This window comes from Salvelinus fontinalis, chromosome 2, assembly GCF_029448725.1.
Source record: "Salvelinus fontinalis isolate EN_2023a chromosome 2, ASM2944872v1, whole genome shotgun sequence".
Classification (NCBI taxonomy): Eukaryota; Metazoa; Chordata; class Actinopteri; order Salmoniformes; family Salmonidae; genus Salvelinus; species Salvelinus fontinalis.
The window spans coordinates 30,719,966-30,745,648 of NC_074666.1; the positions used below are offsets into that span (position 1 = coordinate 30,719,966).

At 45.8% G+C, this 25,683-nt stretch overlaps 1 protein-coding gene across 1 annotated transcript; it reads left to right on the plus strand.

The window, feature by feature from the left end:
• The first annotated feature begins 612 nt into the window (after positions 1-612).
• On the plus strand, positions 613-25,683 carry LOC129816402 (unconventional myosin-Ic-like). Its single transcript, XM_055870852.1, has 31 exons — positions 613-1,301; positions 5,285-5,443; positions 9,531-9,646; positions 9,903-10,101; positions 10,463-10,543; positions 11,240-11,419; positions 11,504-11,602; positions 11,735-11,848; positions 12,066-12,137; positions 12,497-12,616; positions 12,760-12,842; positions 19,326-19,431; positions 19,579-19,659; positions 19,794-19,885; positions 20,026-20,120; positions 20,227-20,273; positions 20,476-20,556; positions 20,791-20,896; positions 20,970-21,087; positions 21,397-21,510; positions 21,629-21,705; positions 22,663-22,731; positions 22,953-23,197; positions 23,343-23,426; positions 23,677-23,770; positions 23,871-23,926; positions 24,222-24,357; positions 24,507-24,577; positions 24,687-24,784; positions 24,974-25,073; positions 25,327-25,683. The coding sequence occupies exons 1-31, from the start codon at positions 1,284-1,286 to the stop codon at positions 25,348-25,350; spliced, it is 3,135 nt and encodes a 1,044-aa protein (XP_055726827.1). The 5' UTR covers positions 613-1,283; the 3' UTR covers positions 25,351-25,683.

Below are 25,683 nucleotides of genomic sequence, written 5' to 3' on the forward strand. Positions count from 1 at the left end.
TTATTCAAATTCCACAAGGCTGGATTTCTGATGATGTTGGCAAAGAGAGAGAGGGGACTATGGGGGGAGGGGGGGGGGGGGTTTAAATTATAGTAACTGGAAATCAGAACAGAGGTGGAGGCGGACAATGGGGAGTGCCATCCTCAAACTGAGACCAGTGACCTTGGCCTTACCAACCCTGTCAAGGGGTGAAGCCACTGTAGGGTGAAAGAGACTGTCAAATAAGTGCACTGCTGCTCCACTCCGTGTGTACTGTACATGAGGGGTTAGGGGATATAGTTATCACTAACACACACAAAACAAATGTGTGAACATATAGCCGTAGTCTACAAACATATGGCATAGAAGGGGTAGCAGAGTAGGGGTAGCAGGGTAATGATATAAGAGAAATGTCTGTGCTGGTGTTATAAGAGAGTGATGCATCTTGTGTTTAATGGACTGTTTTTTTTTTTTCATGGACGGGAAGAGAGCCAAAGGAGAGGGTTGGGTATGAAATGAATCTTGTTGGTGTGACAGTTCTATTGCTGTCATCTCCTACAAATCTGTCTCAGCTTGTGGGAGAAGAGAAGACGGGAGGGAGGGAGGGAAATAGTGCCCTCAGGCCTCAGTCATGTGATTGTTGTAACTTTTTTATATCGTTTCAGAGCGATGTTTTGTCAACATCCATGGGCTGTTTGGATATTTTTCCAAACCTTTTGAAGTCTTCCTTTTCTTTGCCCTCTATTCTTTGGTCTGGCTCAGACAGCATACTTTCCCTCGTATTTTTCTTTCTCTCCCTCTTTCTTTTTTGGAAGTTTCTCCGGTCCAAATGTGTGACGCGTAAGTGGAGTTACAGCCCGTGTTTCAGATCGGTGGTTTAAGAACTTGCGGACTAGTGGAGAAGAGGATGTTTTCTTGACCTGTCAATGGGACTAAAGGGCTGACGGTGTAAACAAGTTGAACTGCTGGTATTTAGGCTTGATGCTGTGTGTTTTGTCATAGGGTAGCAGGAGGGACTGAGAGAACACAGAGAGAGAGAGAGAGAGGGAGGGAGAGCGGGGTGTGAGGGTGTGTATGTGTGTGTTTGGAAGAGAGAACCAGACTTACAGAAACAGAGACAGTATACTGTACTGTGTGCGAGAGAGAGAAGGAGGAGAGAGGAACTGTAATCTGAATGTATTGCACATGGACAGAGAGACTAACTAGAACACGTAGGGAGTCTTCCTGACGAGGAGGGAGGACCAGTGACTCCAGAGGCACCAACGACCAGAGAGCGAGATCACCAAACACTAAGCTAGGACAGGATGAGATACCAAGGCAGGGTAAGATCCTTTTCCCTTCTCTACATGCTGCTCATAACATGTCATAGACGTCTGTTTGTGTGTGTGTGAGTGTTGCAGAACACACAGAGCAGATGTGTACAGAACATATTGAACATTCCTCTGAAAACCAAGGTAACGTAAGCTCATGTTGGGTTGCCCTCACAGCGACCACAAAGAGGAAAGGGAGACACGTTCAGTCATTCATCAATCACAAATAATGTGCTCAGCATGAGTCAGGGTGTACAGTACAAGTCAAAAGTTTGGACACACCTACTCATTCAATGGTTTTTCTTTATTTGTACTATTTTCTACATTGTAGAATAACAGTGAAGACATCAAAACTATGAAATAACACATATGGAATCATGTAGTAACCAAAAAAGTGTTTTTGGAAGAAGCGGACCACAGTGCAGCTTGGTGAGCGTACATTACTTTTATTTTAGAACGACGCCAACAAAAACAATAAACCATACAAAACCGATGTGAAACTGAAGGGCTATAGTGCCACAAACAAAGACAACTACCCACAATGAAAGGAGGGAAATAGGGATACCTAAGTATGGTTCCCAATCAGAGACAACGATAGACAGCTGTCCCTGATTGAGAACCATACCCGCCCAAAACATAGAAACACAAAATCATAGAAAACAAAACATAGAATGCCCACCCCAAATCACACCCTGACCAAACCAAATAGAGACATAAAAATATATTTTATATTTGAGAATCTTTGTAGGCTTTGTAGGCTCTCCAGGGACATACTGTAGCTGGTATTTTTCCACACTGTCCAGTGCTAGCACATCCACAGCTACACAGCTATTTTCAGGTCTCTTTTCACATTGAACCTAATGTATTGGGCTCCCGAGTGGCGCAGCGGTCTAAGGCACTGCATCTCAGTGCTAGATGCATCATTACAGACCCTGGTTCGATTCCAGGCTGTATCACAACCGGCCGTGATTGGGAGTCCCATAGGACGGTGCACAATTGTCCCAGCATTGTCCGGGTTAGGATGGGGTAGGCCGTCATTGTAAATAAGAATTTGTTCTTAACTGACTTGCCTAGTTAAATAAAGGATAAATAAATAAAAGTATTGAGAATGCCTGTGACACTCATCTTTCTCCATTGACCGCAATGTATTGAGAGAAATGTCAGCTACCTTTTTGCAGAAATGTCCCAGAATGAGGCTTTCAAGCTGATAATGGGCTGAATCTGGGTGAACTATCCATCTAGTGGTCAGAACCTGGTAATATCAGAATGTAGGATGGGACATAAACCCAACAACTTCAATTACAAATTTCTCTGAACGGGGGGGGGGGGGGGGGGGGGCTGACATCACCAAATTAACAGAGAATGTCCGTTGGTGGCTTCTGATTTCTTTTTTGGATTCCTCATGTCTAACTTATAGTCAAAATCAGATGTTATAGTACGTACTATATTTACTGAATATTATATGAATCCTATAAATTAAAATTACCAATTTGGGTGCAATCAATTAGCTTAATTTCTTAGAGATCAAATTATATTTCAACAAAATAGTGTTGCAGGAATACTAATCTTATCTCTTTTTAACAACAACAAAAACTATTTCAGAACAATCTGAGATGGAGGGTGTCAATCCTATTTCTTGTGCTTTTTGAGGTGGAACAACCCTTAAGTGTAAGGGCTGTCGTGGATCAGTGGACCAAAATGCAGCATTAGGGAAATAAGCCATCTCTTTATTCGACACGACGGCAACACGAAAACAAAACACTTACAAAATTACAAAAACAAGAAAACGACGTAGACGAAACCTGAACATGAACTTAACTGACTAAACGTAGAACTCACGGACAGGAAACAGATTACATCAAACGAACGAACAGCCAAACAGTCCCGTATGGTGCATACATCGACGACACAGGAGACAATCACCCACAAACAAACAGTGAGAACACCCTACCTAAATATGACTCTCAATTAGAGGAAAACGCAAAACACCTGCCTCTAATTAAGAGCCATACCAGGCAACCCAAAACCAACATAGAAACAGAAAACATAGACTGCCCACCCAAAACTCACGCCCTGACCATATACACATACAAAAACAACATAAAACAGGTCAGGAACGTTACATTAAGGCATTAAAGAATCAATGTGCATTATTTTAAAATGACAATTGAACAGGTAAAGAGGTATGCTTAGAATATAATCTATGCAGAAAAAGATACATAATGTTGACATGGAATTGGGCATAATGATTATGGCTCTATATTGCAGGAAAAATCTGTTTCAGGTGTTTGAAAAATGCAAAATTCTTAGAATTTCCCCCCTCCGGACCACCTCCGTTCATCCTCACGTACTTCCCTCGAAAATAATGGGTGCATGACGCCCCTGACCTAGAGGCTTGTGCTTTTCTGATGAGTACCTACTGCACTTATCTTCTCACTGAGGGCCACAGGACAACAGCAACTAGGCCTACACTACTTGAGAGTCCACTCACAACCCTTTAAAGAGGCAGAAGAAGGGTGTGAGCTAAAGCATTAGAGTTGAGATAAACACACAAAAGACACAGTCAATGGAGTTCCTTGAAGACCTGACCCTAAACCTGACCCTAAAATACTTCAGTTGTATCCTTCGGAAAATCTGACTGCTTCGCTAATCGCTATGTATTCATGTGTGTGTGTGAGAGAAGTCCTCTGTTTTACTGGCTGCAGGAAGGCCACCTGCAGAAGTGAGTGGGAGAACAATACACTGAGTTAGAGGGGGGCTGGGTTGGAGCGCAGAGTGGAAGTGTCTCCGTCCTTCCTCTGCTCAAAGTTCTTGGCTACACTCCACTGTTGTCCTTGTGTTGTTTCAAGGATTTTCCACCATTAAGCGTTCAGAGATAACGACCAGTTAATTACCTTAACGAGCCCCTAACGACACCCCTGACAGAGCTGTGTGTTCCCAAAGCACCTGGCCCCATTGTTCCTCTCCCTTTGTGTGTGTTTGTGCGCGTGCGTGTGCGTGCTTGTATGTGTGTATGTTTGTGGGTGGGGGGTCCGTGCATGTGTGAATGTGTGTGTTAGGGGGGGCTGGCTTACTCTGTTCAAAAGATACAGAGAGTGATCAAACAAACTAGAGGGTATTGGTTGTAGTAGTACTGTGCTGGAATATAGGATGTAGCCTAGCCTTGAAATTCTGGTCTGTACTGCTGGATTATAGTACAGTCATAGCTGGATAATCCACAGTAGGTATATTTTGATTTGTGTGTCTGTTCCCTTGTGATTTTTTTCTGATGGACATGACGGTGAACTTCTCTGGATATTAATTCCTGTCATGTTTGCCATCAGTGTACCAGTGTTTACATGTACAAACACCTCTTTAGCAGTATTGGTCATAACCTGACTGGAGCTATGGCCTGTATTTACTGTATATACATCCCAATACGCTATCTCACAATCACACAATAGAGGAGTTTAGAGACACTGTTTATATTAGCGATTCTTGAAATGTCATCATTGTTTGATTTGTGTTCTGAATGTCCTGTGTGTGCTTTCATCTGGTTGATGTGGTTGTTCTTTGACAAGCCTCTTGTGGAGGTGTTTTTGCAGTGCTGTGGTGTTGTCAGTATACACTCAATCCCAACTCGACCCTCTGCCCAACCCTCCATGCACTTGTGTTGATCTAAGAGGTTATGTAAGCGATATGGGGAAAATCAAGGGGAAAGGTGAGGATATTAACATATTGTTTATACCTGTCAAATTCTATCGTGTCTAGATGAAGTGCATATTGGTAGGGCCAAGGGGTCAATTTGGGTTATGTGTATCTGGGGAAAGAGCAGCAGGCAATGAAGCCCCCCCCCCTTTTCTCACCCCATCCCTCTATCTCTCTCTTTCAATTCAATTTTCAATTCAATTAACTTTATTGACATGGCAAGTTCATTATTACTTACATTGTCAAAGTATCTCTCTCTCTCCCAACTCTCTCTCTCTCTCTCTCTCTCTCTCTCTCTCTCTTTCTAGGAGGTGGGAGGTGAGGGCAGAGTTCATCTAGTTATGGAGAGTACTCTGACAGCACGTGACAGGGTGGGGGTACAGGACTTTGTCCTGCTGGAGAACTACACCAGCGAGGCGGCCTTCATCGAAAACCTGCGCCGACGTTTTGGGGAGAACCTCATCTATGTAAAGAATCATATCATTATGGAAATATTGGTCCTATAAAAATGATTGTTACATGCTTCGTAAACAGCAGGTGTAAACTAACCGCCCCACCCAATTTTTTGGGGAATAATATAAAAATATAAAAAATAACACGAGAAAGGAATAAATACACAATGAGTATTCAGACCCATTGAATTTTTCCACATTTTGTTATGTTACAGCCTTATTTTAAAATGGATAAAATCGTTTTTCCCCTCATCAATCTACACACAATACCCCATAATGACAAAGCAAAAACAGGTTTATTGAAATGTTATCAAATTTATTTCAAATTAAAAACGGGAACATCACATTTACATAAGTATTCAGACCCTTTACTCAGTACTTTGTTAGCTAGAGCCTTCTTGGGTATTTCATTTTTATTTGATTTTTTTAACCTTTATTTAACTAGGCATGTCAGTTAAGAACAAATTATTATTTACAATGATGGTCTAAGAACAGTGGGTTAACTGCCTTATTCAGGGGCAGAACTACAGATTTTTACCTTATCAGCTCGGGGATTCGATCTAGCAACCTTTCAGTTACTGGTCCAACGCTCTAACCACTAGGCTACCTGCCGGTATGACGCTACAAGCTTGAAAAACCTGTATTTGGGGAGTTTCTCCTATTCTTCTCTGCAGATCCTCTCAAGCTCAATCAGGTTGGGTGGGGAGCGTCGCTACACAGCTATTTTCAGGTCTCTCCAGAGATGTTCGATGGGGTTCAAGTCCGGGCTCTAGCTGGGTCACTCAAGGACATTCAGAGACGTGTCCTGAAGCTGCTCCTGCGTTGTCTTGGCTGCGTACTTGGGTCGTTGGCCTGTTGGAAGGTGAACCTTCGCTCCAGTCTGAGGTCCTGAGAGCTCTGGAGTATGTTTTCATCAAGGATCTCCCTGTAGTTTGCTCCATTCATCTTTCCCTCCATCCTGACTAGTCTCCCAGTCTCCACTGAAAAACATTCCCAGAGCATGATGCTGCCACCAACATGCTTCACCGTAGGGATGGTGCTAGGTTTCCTCCAGATGTGACGCTTGGCATTCAGGCCAAAGAGTTCAATCTTGGTTTCATCAGATCAGAGAATCTTGTTTCTCATTGTCTGAGAGTCCTTTAGTAGCCTTTTGGCAAACTCTAAGCGGGCTGTCATGTGCTTTTTACTGAAGATCCGCTTCCGTCTGGCCACTCTACCATAGAGGCCTGATTAGTGGAGTGCTGCAGAGATGGGAGAACCTTCCAGAAGGACAACCCTCTCCACGGAGGAACTCTAGAGCTCTGAGTGACCATCGGGTTCTTGGTCACTTCCCTTACCAAGGCCCTTCTCCCCCGATTGCTCAGTTTGTCCGTGGGGCCAGCTCTAGGAAGTCTTGGTTGTTCCATACTTCTTCCATTTAAGAATGATCTTGGGGACCTTCAATGCTGCAGAATTCTTTTTTGTACCCGTCTCCAGATCTGTGCTCTATGGACAATTCCTTCGACCTCATGGGTTGGTTCTTGCTCTGATATGCACTGTCAACTGTGGTACCTTATATAGACCGGTGTGTGCCTTTCCGAATCATGTCCAATCAATTGAATTTACCACAGATGGACTCCAATACCACAGATGGACTCCAATACCACAGATGGACTCCAAGTTGTAGCAACATCTCAAGGGTGATCAATGGAAACCGGATGCACACTGAGCTCAATTTTGAGTAACATAGCAAAGGATCTGACTATGTAAATAAGGTATTTCTGTTTTTTATTTTTAATACATTTGCACAAAAAAAAAAAAAAAAAGTTTTTGCTTTGTCATTATGGGTTATTGTGTGAAGATTGATGAGGAACATTTTTTATTTAATCAATTTTAGAATACGACTAACATAACAACATTTTGTAAAAGTCAAGGGGTCTGAATACTTTCCGAATGCACTGTATGTACATATGGGTAGGGATAAAGTGACTAGGCAACAGGATAGATCATAAACAGTAACAGCAGCGTATGTGATAAAAGGACTTAGTGCAAAAAGGGTCAATGCAGATAAATCGTTAACCAATAGCTAACCTGACTAACTAACTACACTGCTCAAAAAAATAAAGGGAACACTTAAACAACACAATGTAACTCCAAGTCAATCACACTTCTGTGAAATCAAACTGTCCACTTAGGAAGCAACACTGATTGACAATAAATTTCACATGCTGTTGTGCAAATGGAATAGACAAAAGGTGGAAATTATAGGCAATTAGCAAGACACCCCCAAAAAAGGAGTGATTCTGCAGGTGGTGATCACAGACCACTTCTCAGTTCCTATGCTTCCTGGCTGATGTTTTGGTCACTTTTGAATGCTGGCGGTGCTCTCACTCTAGTGGTAGCATGAGACGGAGTCTACAACCCACACAAGTGGCTCAGGTAGTGCAGCTCATCCAGGATGGCACATCAATGCGAGCTGTGGCAAAAAGGTTTGCTGTGTCTGTCAGCGTAGTGTCCAGAGCATGGAGGCACTACCAGGAGACAGGCCAGTACATCAGGAGACGTGGAGGAGGCCGTAGGAGGGCAACAACCCAGCAGCAGGACCGATACCTCCGCCTTTGTACAAGGAGGAGCACTACCAGTGCCCTGCAAAATGACCTCCAGCAGGCCACAAATTTGCATGTGTCTGCTCAAACGGTGAGAAACAGACTCCATGAAGGTGGTATGAGGGCCCGACGTCCACAGGTGGGGGTTGTGCTTACAGCCCAACACCGTGCAGGACGTTTGGCATTTGCCAGAGAACACCAAGACTGGCAGATTCGCCACTGGCGCCCTGTGCTCTTCACAGATGAAAGCAGGTTCACACTGAGCACATGTGACAGACGTGACAGAGTATGGAGACGCCGTGGAGAACGTTCTGCTGCCTGCAACATCCTCCAGCATGACCGGTTTGGTGGTGGGTCAGTCATGGTGTGGGGTGGCATTTCTTTGGGGGGCCGCACAGCCCTCCATGTGCTCGCCAGAGGTAGCCTGACTGCCAATAGGTACCGAGATGAGATCCTCAGACCCCTTGTGAGACCATATGCTGACACATGCACATTTGTGGCCTGCTGGAGGTCATTTTGCAGGGCTCTGGCAGTGCACCTCCTTGCACAAAGGCGGAGGTAGCGGTCCTGCTGCTGGGTTGTTGCCCTCCTACGGCCTCCTCCACGTCTCCTGATGTACTGGCCTGTCTCCTGGTAGCGCCTCCATGCTCTGGACACTACGCTGACAGACACAGCAAACCTTTTTGCCACAGCTCGCATTGATGTGCCATCCTGGATGAGCTGCACTACCTGAGCCACTTGTGTGGGTTGTAGACTCCGTCTCATGCTACCACTAGAGTGAGAGCACCGCCAGCATTCAAAAGTGACCAAAACATCAGCCAGGAAGCATAGGAACTGAGAAGTGGTCTGTGATCACCACCTACAGAATCACTCCTTTTTTGGGGGTGTCTTGCTAATTGCCTATAATTTCCACCTTTTGTCTATTCCATTTGCACAACAGCATGTGAAATTTATTGTCAATCAGTGTTGCTTCCTAAGTGGACAGTTTGATTTCACAGAAGTGTGATTGACTTGGAGTTACATTGTGTTGTTTAAGTGTTCCATTTATTTTTTTGAGCTGTGTATTTAGCGGTCTTGTGGTTTGGGGTTAGAAGCTGTCCAGGGTCCTGTTGGTTTCAGACTTGGTGCATCGGTACTGCTTGCCGTACGGTAGCAGAGAGAACAGTCTATGGTGGCTGGAGTCTTAGAAAATGTTTAGGGCCTTTCTTAGACACCTCCTGGTATAGAGGTCCTGGATGGCAGGTAGCTCGGCCCTAGTGATGTACTGGGCCATACGCACTACCCTCTGTAGTGCCTGCAGTCGGATGCTAAGCGGTTGCCATACCAAGCAGTGACTTTTTGAGGATCTCAGGGCCCATGCCGAATCTTTTCAGCATTCTGAGGGGGAAGATGTGTTGTCGTGCCCTCTTCACGACTGATCCTACATAGCTTCACATAATGTTTGGTTAAGGTTGATTTTATGTCAGTGTTTGAGGGGTTGGTGACGGCAGTGTGCGGGTCTTGTCTCCCTGTATCAGACCTACATAGGGTCAGTGTTGGTGTCAGTGAACCCCAACAAGGACCTGGAGATCTACTCCAAGGCGCACATGGAGCGCTACCGAGGGGTCAGCTTCTACGAGATATCACCCCACATGTGAGTCACCCTCTGACCCCTGACCCCTGATCCTGAACCTCTCTCTGACCAAGCAGGACCAGCATGTATGTGTAGATGTCTTTATGTACATACAGTAGGCCTACATATGAATCTGCATTGGGTACAATACATTTACTGTATGTATTGTGTGTTTGCTATATGATCGTGATCCACTGTATGTGAAAACACTAGTATGAGCTGGATCATTAGCTAATATCATGTTTATATCCCACCCCTCTGTTTCTCTATCTTGTAGCTATGCATTGTCAGACAACACGTACCGGGCCATGCGGACTGAGAGGAGGGACCAGTGTATCCTGATCTCTGGGGAGAGCGGAGCAGGGAAGACTGAGGCCTCCAAGAAGATCCTCCAGTACTATGCCACTACCTGCCCTGTCACTGACCACATGAGTACGCTCCGGGACCGCCTGCTGCAGTCCAACCCTGTTCTGGAGGTAAGGTATACCCCCCGCCCCCTCCCAAGATCCCCTGCCAAGGATCTCTTCCCATGAGCACCTCTAAGGCTCTGGAGGAGGAAGGACATTTATAGCAGGGGTACTGAGACTGGTGTAACATCAATGCGAGAAATTAATGGCCCACTACAAAATCATGTTGCTTCAAACAAGTAAATCTATTTGTGGATGAGGGAAATCATGTTGATACATTGCATATTTTGAACCAATCTCCGACAAAGCCATAACAATAGATACATCCTGCTGTGAACATGCTATTACTGTACTGTTAATGTTTCCTATCTCTCAGCTGTGTTTGATCTTATCTCCGTTGTTCCCCTCACTCACTTCTCTCTCTCTACAGGCTTTTGGTAATGCCAAAACACTGCGTAATGACAATTCCAGCCGGTTTGGCAAATACATGGATGTCCAGTTTGACTTCAGGGTAAGTCTTTTGTTCTTCCTTCCGTTGGCTCCTGGGTTAAGGGATTTTCCTCACATAAGTCTACTATCGCTGATACTCATGCCATACCATGGCATGGTCCCGTGTGGCTCAGTTGGTAGAGCATGGCGCTTGCAACGCCAGGGTTGTGGGGTCAATTCCTACGGGGGGAGCCAGGGTTCAATTCCCACGGGGGGACCAGGATGAATATGTATGAACTTTCCAATTTGTAAGTCACTCTGGATAAGAGCGTCTGCTAAATGACTTAAATGTAAATGTAAATACCACCATACTGTCTCTACAACACAACACACCATTCCATCAAAAGATTGTGCATAACTAAAACATGTTGCATTCAGGTCTTACCATACAACATGCCTTACTATGAGTCTAAGTCATGAGGGCATAATTCAGCTAAAAGACGATTTATGGTCATTCCGCATCTGCATTGGCCGTACAGCATTTACTGCGATGCGGCCTCTGCAGAAGTCAGGGCATTCATACATCTTGCGCTTTGCGGAGCAGAGCTGTTTTGAAGGAAGTTGTCAAGGAAGTGAGTTTGTGTTTATATTGTGCTACACCTTCCGTATGGAGCCTCCAGACCGCATTATCGGATCAAGCATAAATCTGCTTTAAAGCAGCTCTAGTAGGACCACACTCAGCAGTACCTTGACTGTCCCTGTTCCTAACCTCCCCTAGGGGGCGCCGATAGGAGGCCACATCCTCAACTACCTGCTGGAGAAGTCCCGTGTTGTGCACCAGAACCACGGCGAGAGGAACTTCCATATTTTCTACCAGCTGCTCGAGGGAGGAGAACAAGACCTTCTCAGCAAGCTGGGACTGGAGAGAAACGCCCAGAAATACCAATACCTGGTCAAGGTGTGTGTTTGTGCTGGCGCACGTGTGTGTGTGTGTCTGTGTGTGCGTGCAGTTATTTGATCAGTGATGTCCTGTTCCTCTCAGGGTTGCTGTCCTAGGGTGAGCTCCATCAATGATAAGAATGACTGGAGAACAGTGAGGAAGGCACTGAACGTCATCGGCTTCCATGAGGATGAGGTGGAGGTTAGAGACATTTTAGTGTATAATAATACTGCATACCGTTTTTCACTGCAAACAAATTTCACTCAACCCTAAATTTCACCATGAAGAATGAGAAGGTCATGGTTTAAATGTCTGTTCACTCTCCCTCTTTAGGATCTGTTGAATATAATCGCCAGTGTCCTCCATCTTGGGAACACTCAGTTTGGAGAAGGGAAGAATGGGGAAAACCAGATCACCACTGAGCCACAGCTCAAATACCTGTCCAAGGTTGGAACTATGAAGATGAACGATACCCTCCTCCCCCAACACACACACACACACACACACACACACACACACACACACACACACACACACACACACACACACACACACACACACACACACACACACACACACACACACACACACACACACACACACACACACACACACATTCCCCATTCTAAAGGCAGATGTTGATGTTGTCCTGCTTGTTCTGCAGCTGCTAGGTGTGGATGGAGCAGCACTGAGAGAGGCTCTCACTCATAAGAAAATCACTGCCAAAGGGGAGGAGGTGAGTGTCTATGGCGGGCTGTTTCACTTGATTCAGAACTATGTCTGGTAATATAATTTAATGTCCCACTTACAAACAAGTGATACAGTATGCCTTTGATGTGTATGGCATGCATATTTAGATTTTGGTTTTAAAGAGAGGGTACTGATACAGTTCAGCTGAGCCCAGAGGATAACACTAAAGTTAACATTAAAGTATTTTGCATCACTAATATATGTGTGTGTGTGTGTGTGTGTGTGTGTGTGTGTGTGTGTGTGTGTGTGTGTGTGTGTGTGTGTGTGTGTGTGTGTGTGTGTGTGTGTGTGTGTGTGTGTGTGTGTGTGTGTGTGTGTGTGTGTGTGTGTGTGTGTGTGTCCCAGATGATAAGCCCGTTGAGTTTTGAGCAGGCTGTGGAAGCTCGTGATGCCTTGGCCAAAGCGGTGTATGGCCGTGCCTTCACCTGGCTGGTGGTGAAGATCAACCAGTCTCTGGCATTCAAGGTCTCACACAAACATCACTCACGATAGCTAGCTAGCAAAACAATTAGCTTTTTTGCTCATAGTTACTGCTCCTCTTTTTGCTAGCTACATAATGCTGCCTTCTACCTCCAAAACTGAGTGTATTGTGTGCTGTCTATCTGCAGGATGATGTGTACAACAGCAGTAAAGGCTCATCAGTCATAGGACTGCTGGATATCTATGGCTTTGAGGTCTTCCAGCACAATAGGTACCAGAACAAATGTTAGCTAATTTATTCAGTGCATGAAGATGTGTTGTATAGCAATGTACTGTACATTATGTAATTGTTTGGCTATGACTCAATTCAAGAATCCCTCAGTGATCTTAAATGAGTTCTAAATGTCGATAAAACCAGGTTTATGTTTTTCTCCAGGTCTCGTAAAATGTATCCTAAAGACCTGCGTATCTGTACCTTGAGAGGCGCCCAAATTGAGCTTGTCCCCCATTATAAGTATCTAACGTAAACTCACCCCATTCCGTACAAATGTGCGCAACCGCGACATTCAAACGAGGCTGCAAAGAAAACTAATGCGACTGTAGCGACTGTGTTGACTTCAAAATCTGGGGTGTGAACTACGTTTCTATTCAAGCGTTGATCGACATGGTAATGGCTCTATAGTATTGGAGAAAAGTTGAAAAAACTGACCCTCCGTTACATCGTGACGTGTAATGCCGTAACGTACAGCACACATAAAGCAACTATTTCTGTCTTACAATCTCTCTCCACCAGGTGTAGCACTTCTCTCATCGTTTAAAAACAAGAAATGGACAGTGACGAGGGTAAGGGGGGATACCGTCATTTTTTGCCACATCACTGTAAGCGATCATGACTTTCAAAGCCGCTGTTTACTTCTGAAGATCACTTTAGCACCGCCCTAAAAACCCGATTCAAATTCGACACAAACCTTCAAATAGGTATGTAATTGTCACGCCCTGACCATAGAGAGCCCTTGGTCAGGTACACCAACCTAGAAGACTAGGGGGGTGTTCTAGTTTTCCTATTTCTATGTTGGTGTACTTGGTATGGTTCCCAATTAGAGGCAGCTGATTATCGTTGTCTCTGATTGGGGATCATACTTAAGTTCTCCATTGTTCCCACCTGGGTTGTGGGATATTGTTTGTGTATGTGTTGGTAGCACCACTGAGGTTACGTTTCGTTGCTTGTTTATAGTTTTTTTTTAGAAGTTTCACTGCAAATAATGATGTGGAAATCAATACACGCTCTGCCTTGGTCCCGTCCTTATTACGAACGTGACAGAATATCCCAACCACGAAAGGACCAAGCAGCGTACAACGGAGGGAAAAGTGAGTTGGACCTGGGAAGAGATAATGAGTGGATGCGAGACCCTTCCTTGGCGGGAGTCGCAGAGGACTCAGGAAGGACAGCAACGACGCCGGGGGCCGCAGCCACAGAAACCACAAGATTTTTTTTGGGGGGGCACGAGGGGTGGCCGGCTGAGCAGCGGAGAGTGCCAGAGCCCGAATGGGAGTCGATGGAGGAGTGCAATGAGGGATACCGTAGAGAAGATTTAGCGAGGAGTATGCTGCAGCGCAGGCGTGCTAAAGAGCTGGTCATCAGTCCGGTGCCATCTGTGCCAGCTCCTCGCACTCGCCCTGAAGAGCCAGAGACCGTCAGGGAGGCGATGGAGAAGTTGGGAGAGAGCGAGAGAGGAGAGGTGTGTTCTGCTCAACATTCGACCTGAAGAGCCTTTCAGCAGTCTGGTGAAGTCTGTGCCGGCTCCACGCATCTGGCCTCCAGTGCGCCTCCCCAGCCCGGTACGTCCTGTGCCAGCTCCCCGCACTCGCCCTGAAGTGCGTGTCACCAGTCCGGTGCCACTTGTGCCGACTCCACGCACCAGGCCGCCAGTGCGTCTCCCCAGCCCGGTACGTCCTGTGCCAGCTCCCCGCACTCGCACTGAAGTGCATGTCACCAGTCCGGTGCCACCTGTGCCGGCTCCACGCACCAGGCCTCCAGGGCGCCTCCCCAGTCCGGTACGTCCTGTGCCAGCTCCCCGCACTCTCCCTGAAGTGCGTGGCAACAGTCCGGTGCTGGCTCCACGCACCAGGCCTCCAGTGCGTCTCCCCAGCCCGGTTCGTCCGGTGCCAGCTCCCCGAACCTGCCCTGAAGTGCGTGTCACCAGTCCGGTGCCACCTGTGCGGCTCCACGCACCAGGCCTCCAGGGCGCCTCCCCAGTCCCGCTCCAAGTCCGGAGCCTTCCTCGGTGCCCAGTCCAATCCAGGCACGGCGTCCAGTCCCGCCCCAAGGCCGGAGCCTTCCTCTGCACCGGTGCCCAGTCCAGGCACGGCGTCCAGTCCCGCCCCAAGGCCAGAGCCTTCCTCTGCGCCGGTACCCAGTCCAGGCATGGCGTCCAGTCCAGCTCCATGGCAGGAGCCTTCCTCTGCGCCGATGCCCAGTCCAGGCACGGCGTCCAGTCCCGCTCCAAGGCTGGAGCCTTCCTCTGCGCCGATGCCCAGTCCAGGCACGGTATCCAGTCCTGCTCCAGGGCAGGAGCCTTCCTCTGCGCCGGTACCCAGTCCAGGCACGGCGTCCAGTCCAGCTCCAAGGCCGGAGTCTTCCTCTGCACCGGTGCCCAGTCCGGGCGCGGCGTCCAACCCAGCTCCATGGCCGGAGCCTTCCTCTGCGCCGGTGCCCAGTCCAGGCGCGGTATCCAGTCCTGCTCCAGGGCAGGAGCCTTCCTCTGCGCCGGTGCCCAGTCCAGGCACGGCGTCCAGTCCAGCTCCAAGGCCGGAGCCCTCCTCTGCGCCGGTGCCCAGTCCAGGCACGGCGTCCAACCCAGCTCCATGGCCGGAGCCTTCCTCTGCGACGGTGCCCAGTCCGGGCGCGGCGTCCAACCCAGCTCCATGGCCAGAGCCTTCCTCGGTGCCCAGTCCGGGCGCGGCGTCCAACCCAGCTCCATGGCCGGGGCCCTCTGCGCCGATGCCCAGTCCAGGCACGGCGTTCAGCCCGGCGCCATGGCCGGATCCGGGGTCTGGGCGGGGGCTACAACCCGCACCGGAGCCGACACTAGTTACCCCCCTGCCCTCCCCATTTGGTTTCAGGTTTTGCGGCCGGAGTCCGCACCTTTGGGGGGGGTACTGTCACGCCCTGACCATAGAGAGCCCTTGGTTCTCTATGGTGTTGTAGGTCAGGGCGTGACTAGGGGGGGTGTTCTAGTTTTCCTATTTCTGTGTTGGTGTACTTGGTATGGTTCCCAATTAGAGGCAGCTGATTATCGTTGTCTCTGATTGGGGATCATACTTAAGTTCTCCATTGTTCCCACCTGGGTTGTGGGATATTGTTTGTGTATGTGCTGGTGGCACCACTGAGGTTACGAGGTTGTTTATTTTTTTAGAAGTTTCACTGCAAATAAAGATGTGGAACTCAACACACACTGTGCCTTGGTCCCATCCTTATTACGAATGTGACAGTAGTAACACATTATATAAACTCTTTATATTGTTTTATTTACATTTTAGAGGCGATAGGTTGGACAGATCGAGTGAAAAAAAAAAGCAGTTTTCCCACACATCATGACTTTCAAACCCGCTGTTTACTTCTGAAGATCACTTTAGCACCGCCCTAAAAACCCGATTCAAATTCGACACAAACCTTCAAATAGGTATGTAATTGTCCTCTCCGCTCCTTCTCACTATCACGCATTAGTTTCGCTTCCCCACCCGCCACTTTTAAAAAGACCCGAAGGAGCTCATTGCCTTCTTGAATTATGCAGAAAAGGGCAGCGTGGAGGTCATTAATTTTGTTGGAAAGGGGAAAAAGTGTGCTTTACAATGGTATTGGCATTACAGTTGATCTGGAACTATTACGTTTTTGGTGCGCTAAAATAAGGTCAATTGTACGGACCAAGGTAATGTACAAAAGTGAGTGAGTTTACGTTAGGTATTTGGATTGACGGTAAACTGTCCTTTAAAACACACATTGATAAACTGACAAAAAAAATGCGAGTAAGGATTTGGTTTCCTGTATAGAAATAAATCCTGTCTCTCTTTTGAAAATAGGAGGAAGATTGTTCAAGCAACACTTCTCCCAGAAATTGACTATGGCGACTCAATCTACATGCATGCGCAGATTCTGTTTTAAAACCTGTTTAAAGTCTACCACTCAGGCTTGTGTTTTATCACTAGCACGTATCACCACGTCTGTAATTTAAGTCCTTTCTGAATCTGCTATGTCGGTCATTTTTACATCGGAGAAGAGTAATAATTCCAGCCGCAAAACACCTACTGTTTTTCGACTAACTCCAAGGTCCTCTGATAATACTATTCCTGTGCGAATCGACATCCCTGTCTTTTGAAAATGTCTGCGTTTGACAGGTGTTGCCTGCGGTTTGAGCAACAAAACAATAATTGATTCGATAAATTGATGCTTTTAACGAAGTGCTGCGTATAGCGTATATATGAAGGTCTACATGTATGTGTTTCACAGTGAATGATTTTGTTTATACGTTTTGTGCCATTGAATTGAACATCGACAAATGCGTCAGTAAATACATATTGTTCCTATTTAATACAACCCTTGCTCTTAATAGATCGCAAAGCAGCATTACAACCGAGCTAAATTTTTGGATTTACCAGTTCACTTTCTCATCCATAACCTAAAAACACATCTCAAGTGCAAGTGTGCTGTTTAGCTCACATCTGCAGGCTGGGGGCATTTAGGATGTCTTCTACTGCGGATCGCTAAAATATCCTAATCTGATTATAATCACATTTCCGCAATTAAAATATTATGGCGACACTATTCCAAAGATGGTTTTGTATGTTTTAGAAACTTGGGAGCCAAGCTCGAGTTATCAGTGTAGCCTGTTCACCTGGACATGTTGATATACAGTGCCTTCAGAAAGTATTCATACCTCCCGATTTATTCCACATTTTGTTGTGTTACAGACAGAATTCAAAATGTATTAAAAATATTTACCTCATCCATCTACACACAATACCCCAAAGTGAAAACATGTTTTTTTTTTTTTAAATGTTTGCTAATTTATTAAAAATAAGAAACAGAAATACCTTATTTACATAAATATTCAGACCCTTTGCTATGAGACTCGAAATTGAGCTCAGGTGCATCCTGTTTCCATTGATCATCCTTGATGTTTCTACAACTTGATTGGAGTCCACCTGTGGTAAATTCAATTGATTGGACATGATTTGGAAAGGCGCACACCTGTCTATATAAGGTTCCACAGTTGACAGTGCATGTCAGAGCAAAAACCAAGCCATGGGATCAAAGGAATTGTCCATAGAGCTCCGAAACAGTTTTGTGTCGAGGCACAGATATGGGAACGGGTACCAAAACATTTCTGCAGAATTGAAGGTCTTCAAGAACACAGTGGCCTTCATTCTTAAATGGGAGAAGTTTAGAACCACCAAGACTCTTCCTATAGCTGGTCGCTCGGCCAAACTGAGCAATCGGGGGAGAAGGGCCTTGGTCAGGGAGGTGACCAAGAATCGGATGGTCACTCTGACAGAGCTCCAGAGTTCCTCTGTGGAGATGGGAGAACCTTCCAGAAGGACAACCATCTCTGCAGCACTCCATCAATCAGGCCTTTATGGTAGAGTGCCAGACATTAGCCACTCCTCAATAAATGGCACGACAGCCCGCTTAGAGTTTGCCAAAAGGCACCTAAAGACTCAGACCATGAGAAACAAGATTATCTGGTCTGATGAAACCAAGATTGAACTCTTTGGCCTGAATGCCAAGCGTCACATCTGAAGGAAACCTGGCACCCACCCTACAGTGAAGCATGGTGCTGACAGCATCATGCTGTGTGGATGTTTTTCAATGGCAGGGACTGGGAGACTAGTCAGGATCAAGGCAAAGATGAACTGAGCAAAGTACAGAGAGATCCTTGATGAAAACCTGCTCCAGAGCGCTCAGGACCTCAGACTAGGGTGAAGGTTCCAACAGGACAACGACCTTCCAACAGGACAACGACCCTAAGCACTCAGCCAAGACAACGCAGGAGTGGCTTCGGGACAAGTCTCTGAATGTCCTTGAGTGACCCAGCTAGAGCCTGAACTTGAAACCTGTCTAACATCTCTGGAGAGACCTGAAAATAGCTGTGCAGCAACTCTCCTCATCCAACCTGACAGAGCTTGAGAGGATCTGTAGAGAATGGGAGAAACTCCCCAAATACAGGTGTGCCAAACTTTGTAGCGTCATACCCCAGAAGACTTTTGGCTGTAATCGCTGCCAAAGGTGCTTCAACAAAGTACTGAGTAAAGGGTCTGAATACTTATGTAAATGTGATATTTCAGATATTTTCTAAAATGTTCTAAAAAAAACTGTTTTTGATTCGTTATTAGGAGGTATTGTATGTAGATAAATGAGGGGGAAAACTATGTAATCAACTTTTGAATAAGGCTGTAACGTAACAAAATTTGGGAAAAAGTCAAGGGGTCTGAATACTTTCTGAATGCACTGTATATTTGTTTCTACTGCCCCTTTGAATGGAATATAAATTATTTGAAGCTCTGTAACTAATTTTGTGATGATCATGCTTAAATGTGTTGCTCACATTGCTTGAACTGTTGTTCTCAGAGAACTATTGGAAATGAGACCCCTTTATCAATGGGTTTCCCTGGTTAAATAAAGGTTAATAAATAAATCAAAAACATTGTAGCACAGTTGTTTTGTGCCATATTTTTTACCCTAACCATCTCCCTGTAGTTTTGAGCAGTTCTGCATCAACTATTGCAATGAGAAGCTGCAGCAGCTGTTCATTGAGCTCACCCTCAAGTCTGAGCAGGAGGAGTACGAGGCAGAGGGCATCACTGTGAGTCAGGGAGGGTCGATGGGTACTCAGAGAAAGAGAGGAGTGTTTTCATTCAAATAGACAAAACAAGAATTGAGGTATACTAAGAAAAACATACTGTCATGTAGTGATGAAGGTGTAGTTCGGTAATGATACTGTATATTTCAGTGGGAGCCGGTGAAGTACTTCGACAACAAGATCATCTGTGACCTGGTAGAGGAAAAGCACAAAGGCTTGATCTCCATCCTGGTGAGAATAACTGCCATTCACTTCAGTTTAGTAGTGTATCTGACTCACTTTAGTCTTTCACCTCTCTCTAATATCGCTCTCCTTCTGTACTCTTCCTGTCTCTAGTTGAATGTTAAGGTATAAATGTGTTTTAGGATGAGGAGTGTTTGAGACCAGGGGAGCCCAGCGATATCTCCTTCCTCGAGAAGCTTGAGGACACTTTGGGAGGCCATGCCCATTTTGTCACGTGAGTCTCTTTTACACACACACACATGCACAAAACACATGGGTGCCTTCATAGTTTGTTTGTGTATTTGCACCATGTTCCAAATATGTTTTTGTGTGTATATTTGTGGTTCTGTATCTAAGATATGATTTGTCTGTCAGTCACAAGTTGGCGAATGGGAAGACTCGCAAGGCAGTGAGCAGAGAGGAGTTCAAACTGATTCATTATGCAGGAGAGGTCAACTACAGTGTCAATGGTGAGCTAGCTAATCAATCTGGCAATAGTGTAACTGCAGAAAATAATGAACTGATTTCATCCTCACACATACTGTTTGTAATATTTTGTGTTCATCTGCATCAAAGGGTTTCTGGACAAGAACAAGGACCTTCTCTACAGAAACCTGAAAGAGGTGAGACTGGAGCAACAATAGAGAAATGAGAACACACAGACCACACACTCACACTCACCACACAATTACTACAGGTTTCCCATGATCTCTCTCGGAATTCTCACACATGGTTTATGTGTGTACACTACAGTAGGTATAGAGTGTGGTGGATGTTTTGGTGTGTTGTGTTTACATGGTTCTGTGGTGTGCTTTCTCTGTCCAGGTCATATGCCAGTCAGATAGCCAGGTCCTGAGTCAGTGCTTCCACAGAGAGGAAGTGACTGACCAAAAACGCCCAGAAACGGTGAGATGTATACACGCACACAGATGCAAGCAAGCTCACACACACACACACACACACACACACACACACACACACACACACACACACACACACACACACACACACACACACACACACACACACACACACACACACACACACACACACACACACACACACACACACACACATACACATACACATACACACACACACAGAGAGTTTGATATGTCACCTCTCTGCTTCCCTCTGCAGGCTGCCACTCAGTTTAAGAACAGCCTGGCCAAACTTATAGAGATCCTGATGTCCAAGGAGCCATCCTATGTGCGCTGTATCAAACCCAACGATGCCAAGCAGTCAGGTAATCATACACCCTGTGAAGTCAATCAGTCCAATCAATCAATCAGTCAATTAAATATTCTCACTCTCCCCAGGGAGGTTTGATGAGGCTTTAGTCAGACACCAGGTCAAGTATCTGGGTCTGATGGAGAACCTGAGGGTCAGGAGAGCTGGGTTTGCCTACCGCCGACACTACGAAACCTTCCTACAGAGGTGTGTGTGTGTGTGTGTGTGTGTGTGTGTGTGTGTGTGTGTGTGTGTGTGTCTATATTATGCCACTCTGTTTACATGTTTCTATAACCACAGTTTCTATATTAACTATATACATTTCTATAACCACAGTTTCTATATTAACTATATACATTTCTGTAACCACAGTTTCTATATTAACTATATACATTTCTGTAACCACAGTTTCTATATTAACTATATACATTTCTGTAACCACAGTTTCTGTATTAACTATATACATTTCTGTAACCACAGTTTCTGTATTAACTATATACATTTCTGTAACCACAGGTACAAGTCTCTGTGTCCCAGGACGTGGCCTAACTGGCAGGGCAGACTGGTTGATGGAGTAGCCACTCTGGTCCAACACCTCGGCTACAAACCAGAGGAATACAAACTGGGCAAGTAGGTACACAGAGAGGGGAGGGAGGGAAGTAAGGGGACATACATTTCCCTTAGTCATGTTGTGAGGAGAAACATGAGACAGTATGTTGTTGATGTATAATTCCCTATCTCTTTGCAGGACCAAGATCTTCATCCGCTTCCCTAAGACTCTGTTCAGCACTGAAGATTCCCTGGAAGCCAGGAGGCCTGCCCTCGGTGAGACTATACAGCAGGGAAGATGATGACAAGGCTTTTGGGGGAAATTCATGTCATTTATGTAATTAGCTAGGAGAATAACATAGATCATGATAAACAGCAGAGTAGCAGTAGCAGTGGAAAACAGGGAAGTGCCCACTTGGTCAACTAAGCAGCAGCATGAGGATGGATAATACAGTAAGCTAATGTAATTATACTGAACAAAAATATAAACACAACTTGCAACAATTTCAAAGATTTTACTGAGTTACTGTTCATATAAGGAAATTAGTCAATTGAAATTAATTCATTAGGCCCTAATCTATGGATTTCACATGACTGGGCAGGGGTGCAGCCATGGCTCCCACCCACATAGGGAGCCAGGCCCAGCAAATCAGAATGAGTTTATCCCGAGTTTATTACAGACAGAAATAGCTCAGAACCTCCTTAGCACACATCCCCCCTCAGACAATTCCGCAGGTGAAGAAGCCGGATGTGGAGGTTCTGGGCTGTCGTGGTTTTAGGTGGTCTGCGGATGTGAGGCCGATTGGAGGCAGCTTATGGTAGAGAAATTAACATTAAATTCTCTGGCAACAGCTCGGTTGGACATTCCTGCAGTCAACATGCCAATTGCACACTCCCTCAAAACTTTAGACATCAGTGGCATTGTGTTGTGTGAGAAAACTGCAAACTTTAAAGTGGCCTTTTATTGTCCGAAGCACAAGATGCACCTGTGTAATGATCATGCTGTTTAATCGGCTTCTTGATATACCCACCTGTCAGGTTGAATGGATTATCTTGGCAAAGGAGAAATACTCACTAACACTAACAAATGTGTGCACAATTGTATTTGAATGAAACATGGGACCAACACTTTACATGTTGCATTTATATTTTTGTTCAGTGTAGGATCCAATTAAACATTTATGTTCTGTGGTCCAACCATTTTGTCTCCTCTGTTCCTGTTCTCTGCTCTAGTTCTCACCCTACAGACCTCATGGAGGGGTTACAGAGAGAGGGCCAAGTACCTCCGCATCAGACAGGCAGGTGAGGGTCTGGATCAAAGAGCTGACACTATTTCTCTGCTTCTCAATTACTGCCTCCTGAAGCAGTTACTCTGTTGCCACTTTCTTGATATCTGCTGAATCTATGAATGAAGTAATGCAGAGGATATTACTTTGTTGTTTGTTCTTATGAGCTCTGCACAGTTGTAGCTTGTTGTGGTGTGTCTGTGACATGACTGATTGTGTCCTCTATCTATCTATTAGTTCTAGTGATCCAGTCTGCGTGGAGAGGGATGAAATCCCGCCAGAGGGCCAGGCGTCGCAGACACGCTGTGGACATCATACGCAAGTTCATCAAAGGCTTCATCTACCGCCACTACGAGCGTTGTCCAGAAAACGAGTACTTCCTGGACCATCAGCGTTTCTCCTTCCTGATGATGCTGTTTAGGAACCCACCTAAGAGTGTCCTGGACAAAAGCTGGCCCATCCCCCCACCTAGCCTCACTGAGGTACTGCAACCAGCCCAACAACACTCCACACAATACGCACTGAGGGATATTAAGCGTAAGCCAAGGGGTGATGGTGCAATGCATCTGACTGTTGTACATTCAATGTGTCAATGTTTTATTTGTATCTGTCCCTATGTCTGTGTAGGCGTCAGAGCACCTGTGCAGGCTGTGTATGCAGAACATGATGCGGGCCTACTGCAGGAGGATCCAGCCAGAGTGGAAGAAACAGGTAGGCTACTGTCTGTTACTGTCACTCACCTGACGGGAACACATAGAAAGGATATTTCTGTCCTCTTTCTATTCGTTTTTTAAATCTCACACACTCTCTCTGTCTCTCTCTCTCTCTCTCTCGCTCTGTGTATCTCTGTCTCTGTGTCTCTCTGTCATTGTGTCTCTCTGTGTCTCTCTGTCTCTGTCCACATTTCTCCATTCTCCATCTCTCTCACTCTACAGGCATCTCTTCTGTTCTCTTTCTATAGATGGAGCAGAAGGTGGTAGCCAGTCAGATATTCAAGGACCAGAAGGACAGCTATCCCCAGAGTGTCCCTAAGCTGTTTGTGGCCTCCAGACTAAGTAGGGTCCACTCACTAACACAGTGTGCACACACTTCCAAACTTCACAGACCACGTATTTCACAAACACGCCACTGACAGATGTTCTCTCCTGTATACAGACAGTGAGGAGTTCAACCTCAAAGTGATACAGACTCTGGGCAATGACAAAGTGAAGGTGAGTAATATGATATTGTAATACTATCCCCCTTTCGTGTTTGTGAGACAGTGTTTGCGACCTCTGTCTTACCTCTGTCACTCTGCTGTTGTTGGCTGAGTAGTTTAATCCTGCTAATTGTCTGTTTGCTGTGTACATCATCTTTACAATGTCATGTATTGCTTTGAATCAGTATTGATACAGTTAGACTTCAAACTTTGGGTTTTTATGACAACCCCTCCTGCTTTCTGTGTCTCTCCCTCTCTCTCTGTCATTCTCTCTCAAACCCCCCTCTTTTTCTATCTGTCTGTTTCAGTATGGAATTGCGGTGACTAAGTATGATAGGAGGGGTTACAAGGCACGGCCTCGCCAGCTGCTCCTCACCTCCTCCTTCGCCATGCTGGTGACCGAAGCCAAGCTGAAGCAGAGGATCGACTATGCAGCCCTGAGGAGTGAGTCTCTGCTGGGGGCCATAGGGGATTGAGGGGCTAGGGGTGGTCGGCCGGGGGGGGGGGGGGGGGGGGGTTGGGGGGTGTAACCTTGGTTATAAGGTAGTTGTAGTGTATGTGTCCACTGTATAACACGGTTCTTCTTTTTCCAGGCATCTCTGTGAGTTCTCTCAGTGATGGGTTCATGGTTCTCCACGTGCCCAGTGAGGACGACAAGCAGAAGGTAACAGGATGACCTCATCCTGGTTATTCTATCTAGCAGTTGTCATGGCGACTTACTGCCGTGCCATAAAGTACAGTACCTAACCTCTGACCCCTTGTCTGCCCTGTAGAGTGATATGGTGCTCCAGTGCGATCATTTGATCGAGGTGGTGACCAAGCTGGCCACTATGGCGGACAAGAAGATCAAGGTCAACATGAGCCAGGACAGGTGAGTTTGGCTCCTCTGATCATCTGGACACTGGATAGCTTCATCAGAGTATCTTTGAGAGCCTGCTGACATTTGTCAACCCATTCCAACTGTCATCCACTGTTAGTGATCATGATAGTGTTCTCTCTCACCCCCTACCCCTTCCCTCCTTTCCTCTGTTCCTCTCCTCCTGTCTGTTCCTGTGTGCAGTATTAAGTTTGCAGTGGCTCAGGGGAAAGAGGGGGTCATTGACTTCACCAGTGGACCAGAGCTGAAGGTGGCCAAAGGCAAGAAAGGACACCTGCTAGTGGTGAGTAAGGGGACGGAAGAGACCCATTATTATGAGGACAGCAGGGCTGAGGAAGGGAGGATGAGAAAGGGGGATAGAGGAGAAGAGAGGACTTGTAGATGGAGCATGAGGAGGACTGGGATTGTAAAATGGAAAGCAGTAGAGTTTAAAGATAGCCACCTCTTTCATCTTTATATTTTCATTGGAAGTTTTGACCAATAATCCACATTAGGTAATAACAATGACGCCATTTGTAAATTGACTTGTTTTGCAGACGGCTCCTAAACTCAACCCATGATGATGATGGGAAGGAATGACCGCCTCGCTGTAATCCACAGCGAACCAATCATTCCACCGGATGATTTCCTGCCATAGCCAATCAGATTATAGCCACACAGAAGTTGTATTTCTTCTTTAAATGTGAGACCATAGCCATACACTCACTGCAAAAAATATAATGATTATTTTCTCTTTTAACACAATTGCACTTATTAATCTGCATTTTTATATAGTTATTGATTTAGTTATGGACGACATATCATATATAATGGATTCAGAGGTTTTGCCGGCATTCATAATACTTTGATGTTTATTAGCAATAGTCGTATTAAATGAAACCACACATTTTAAA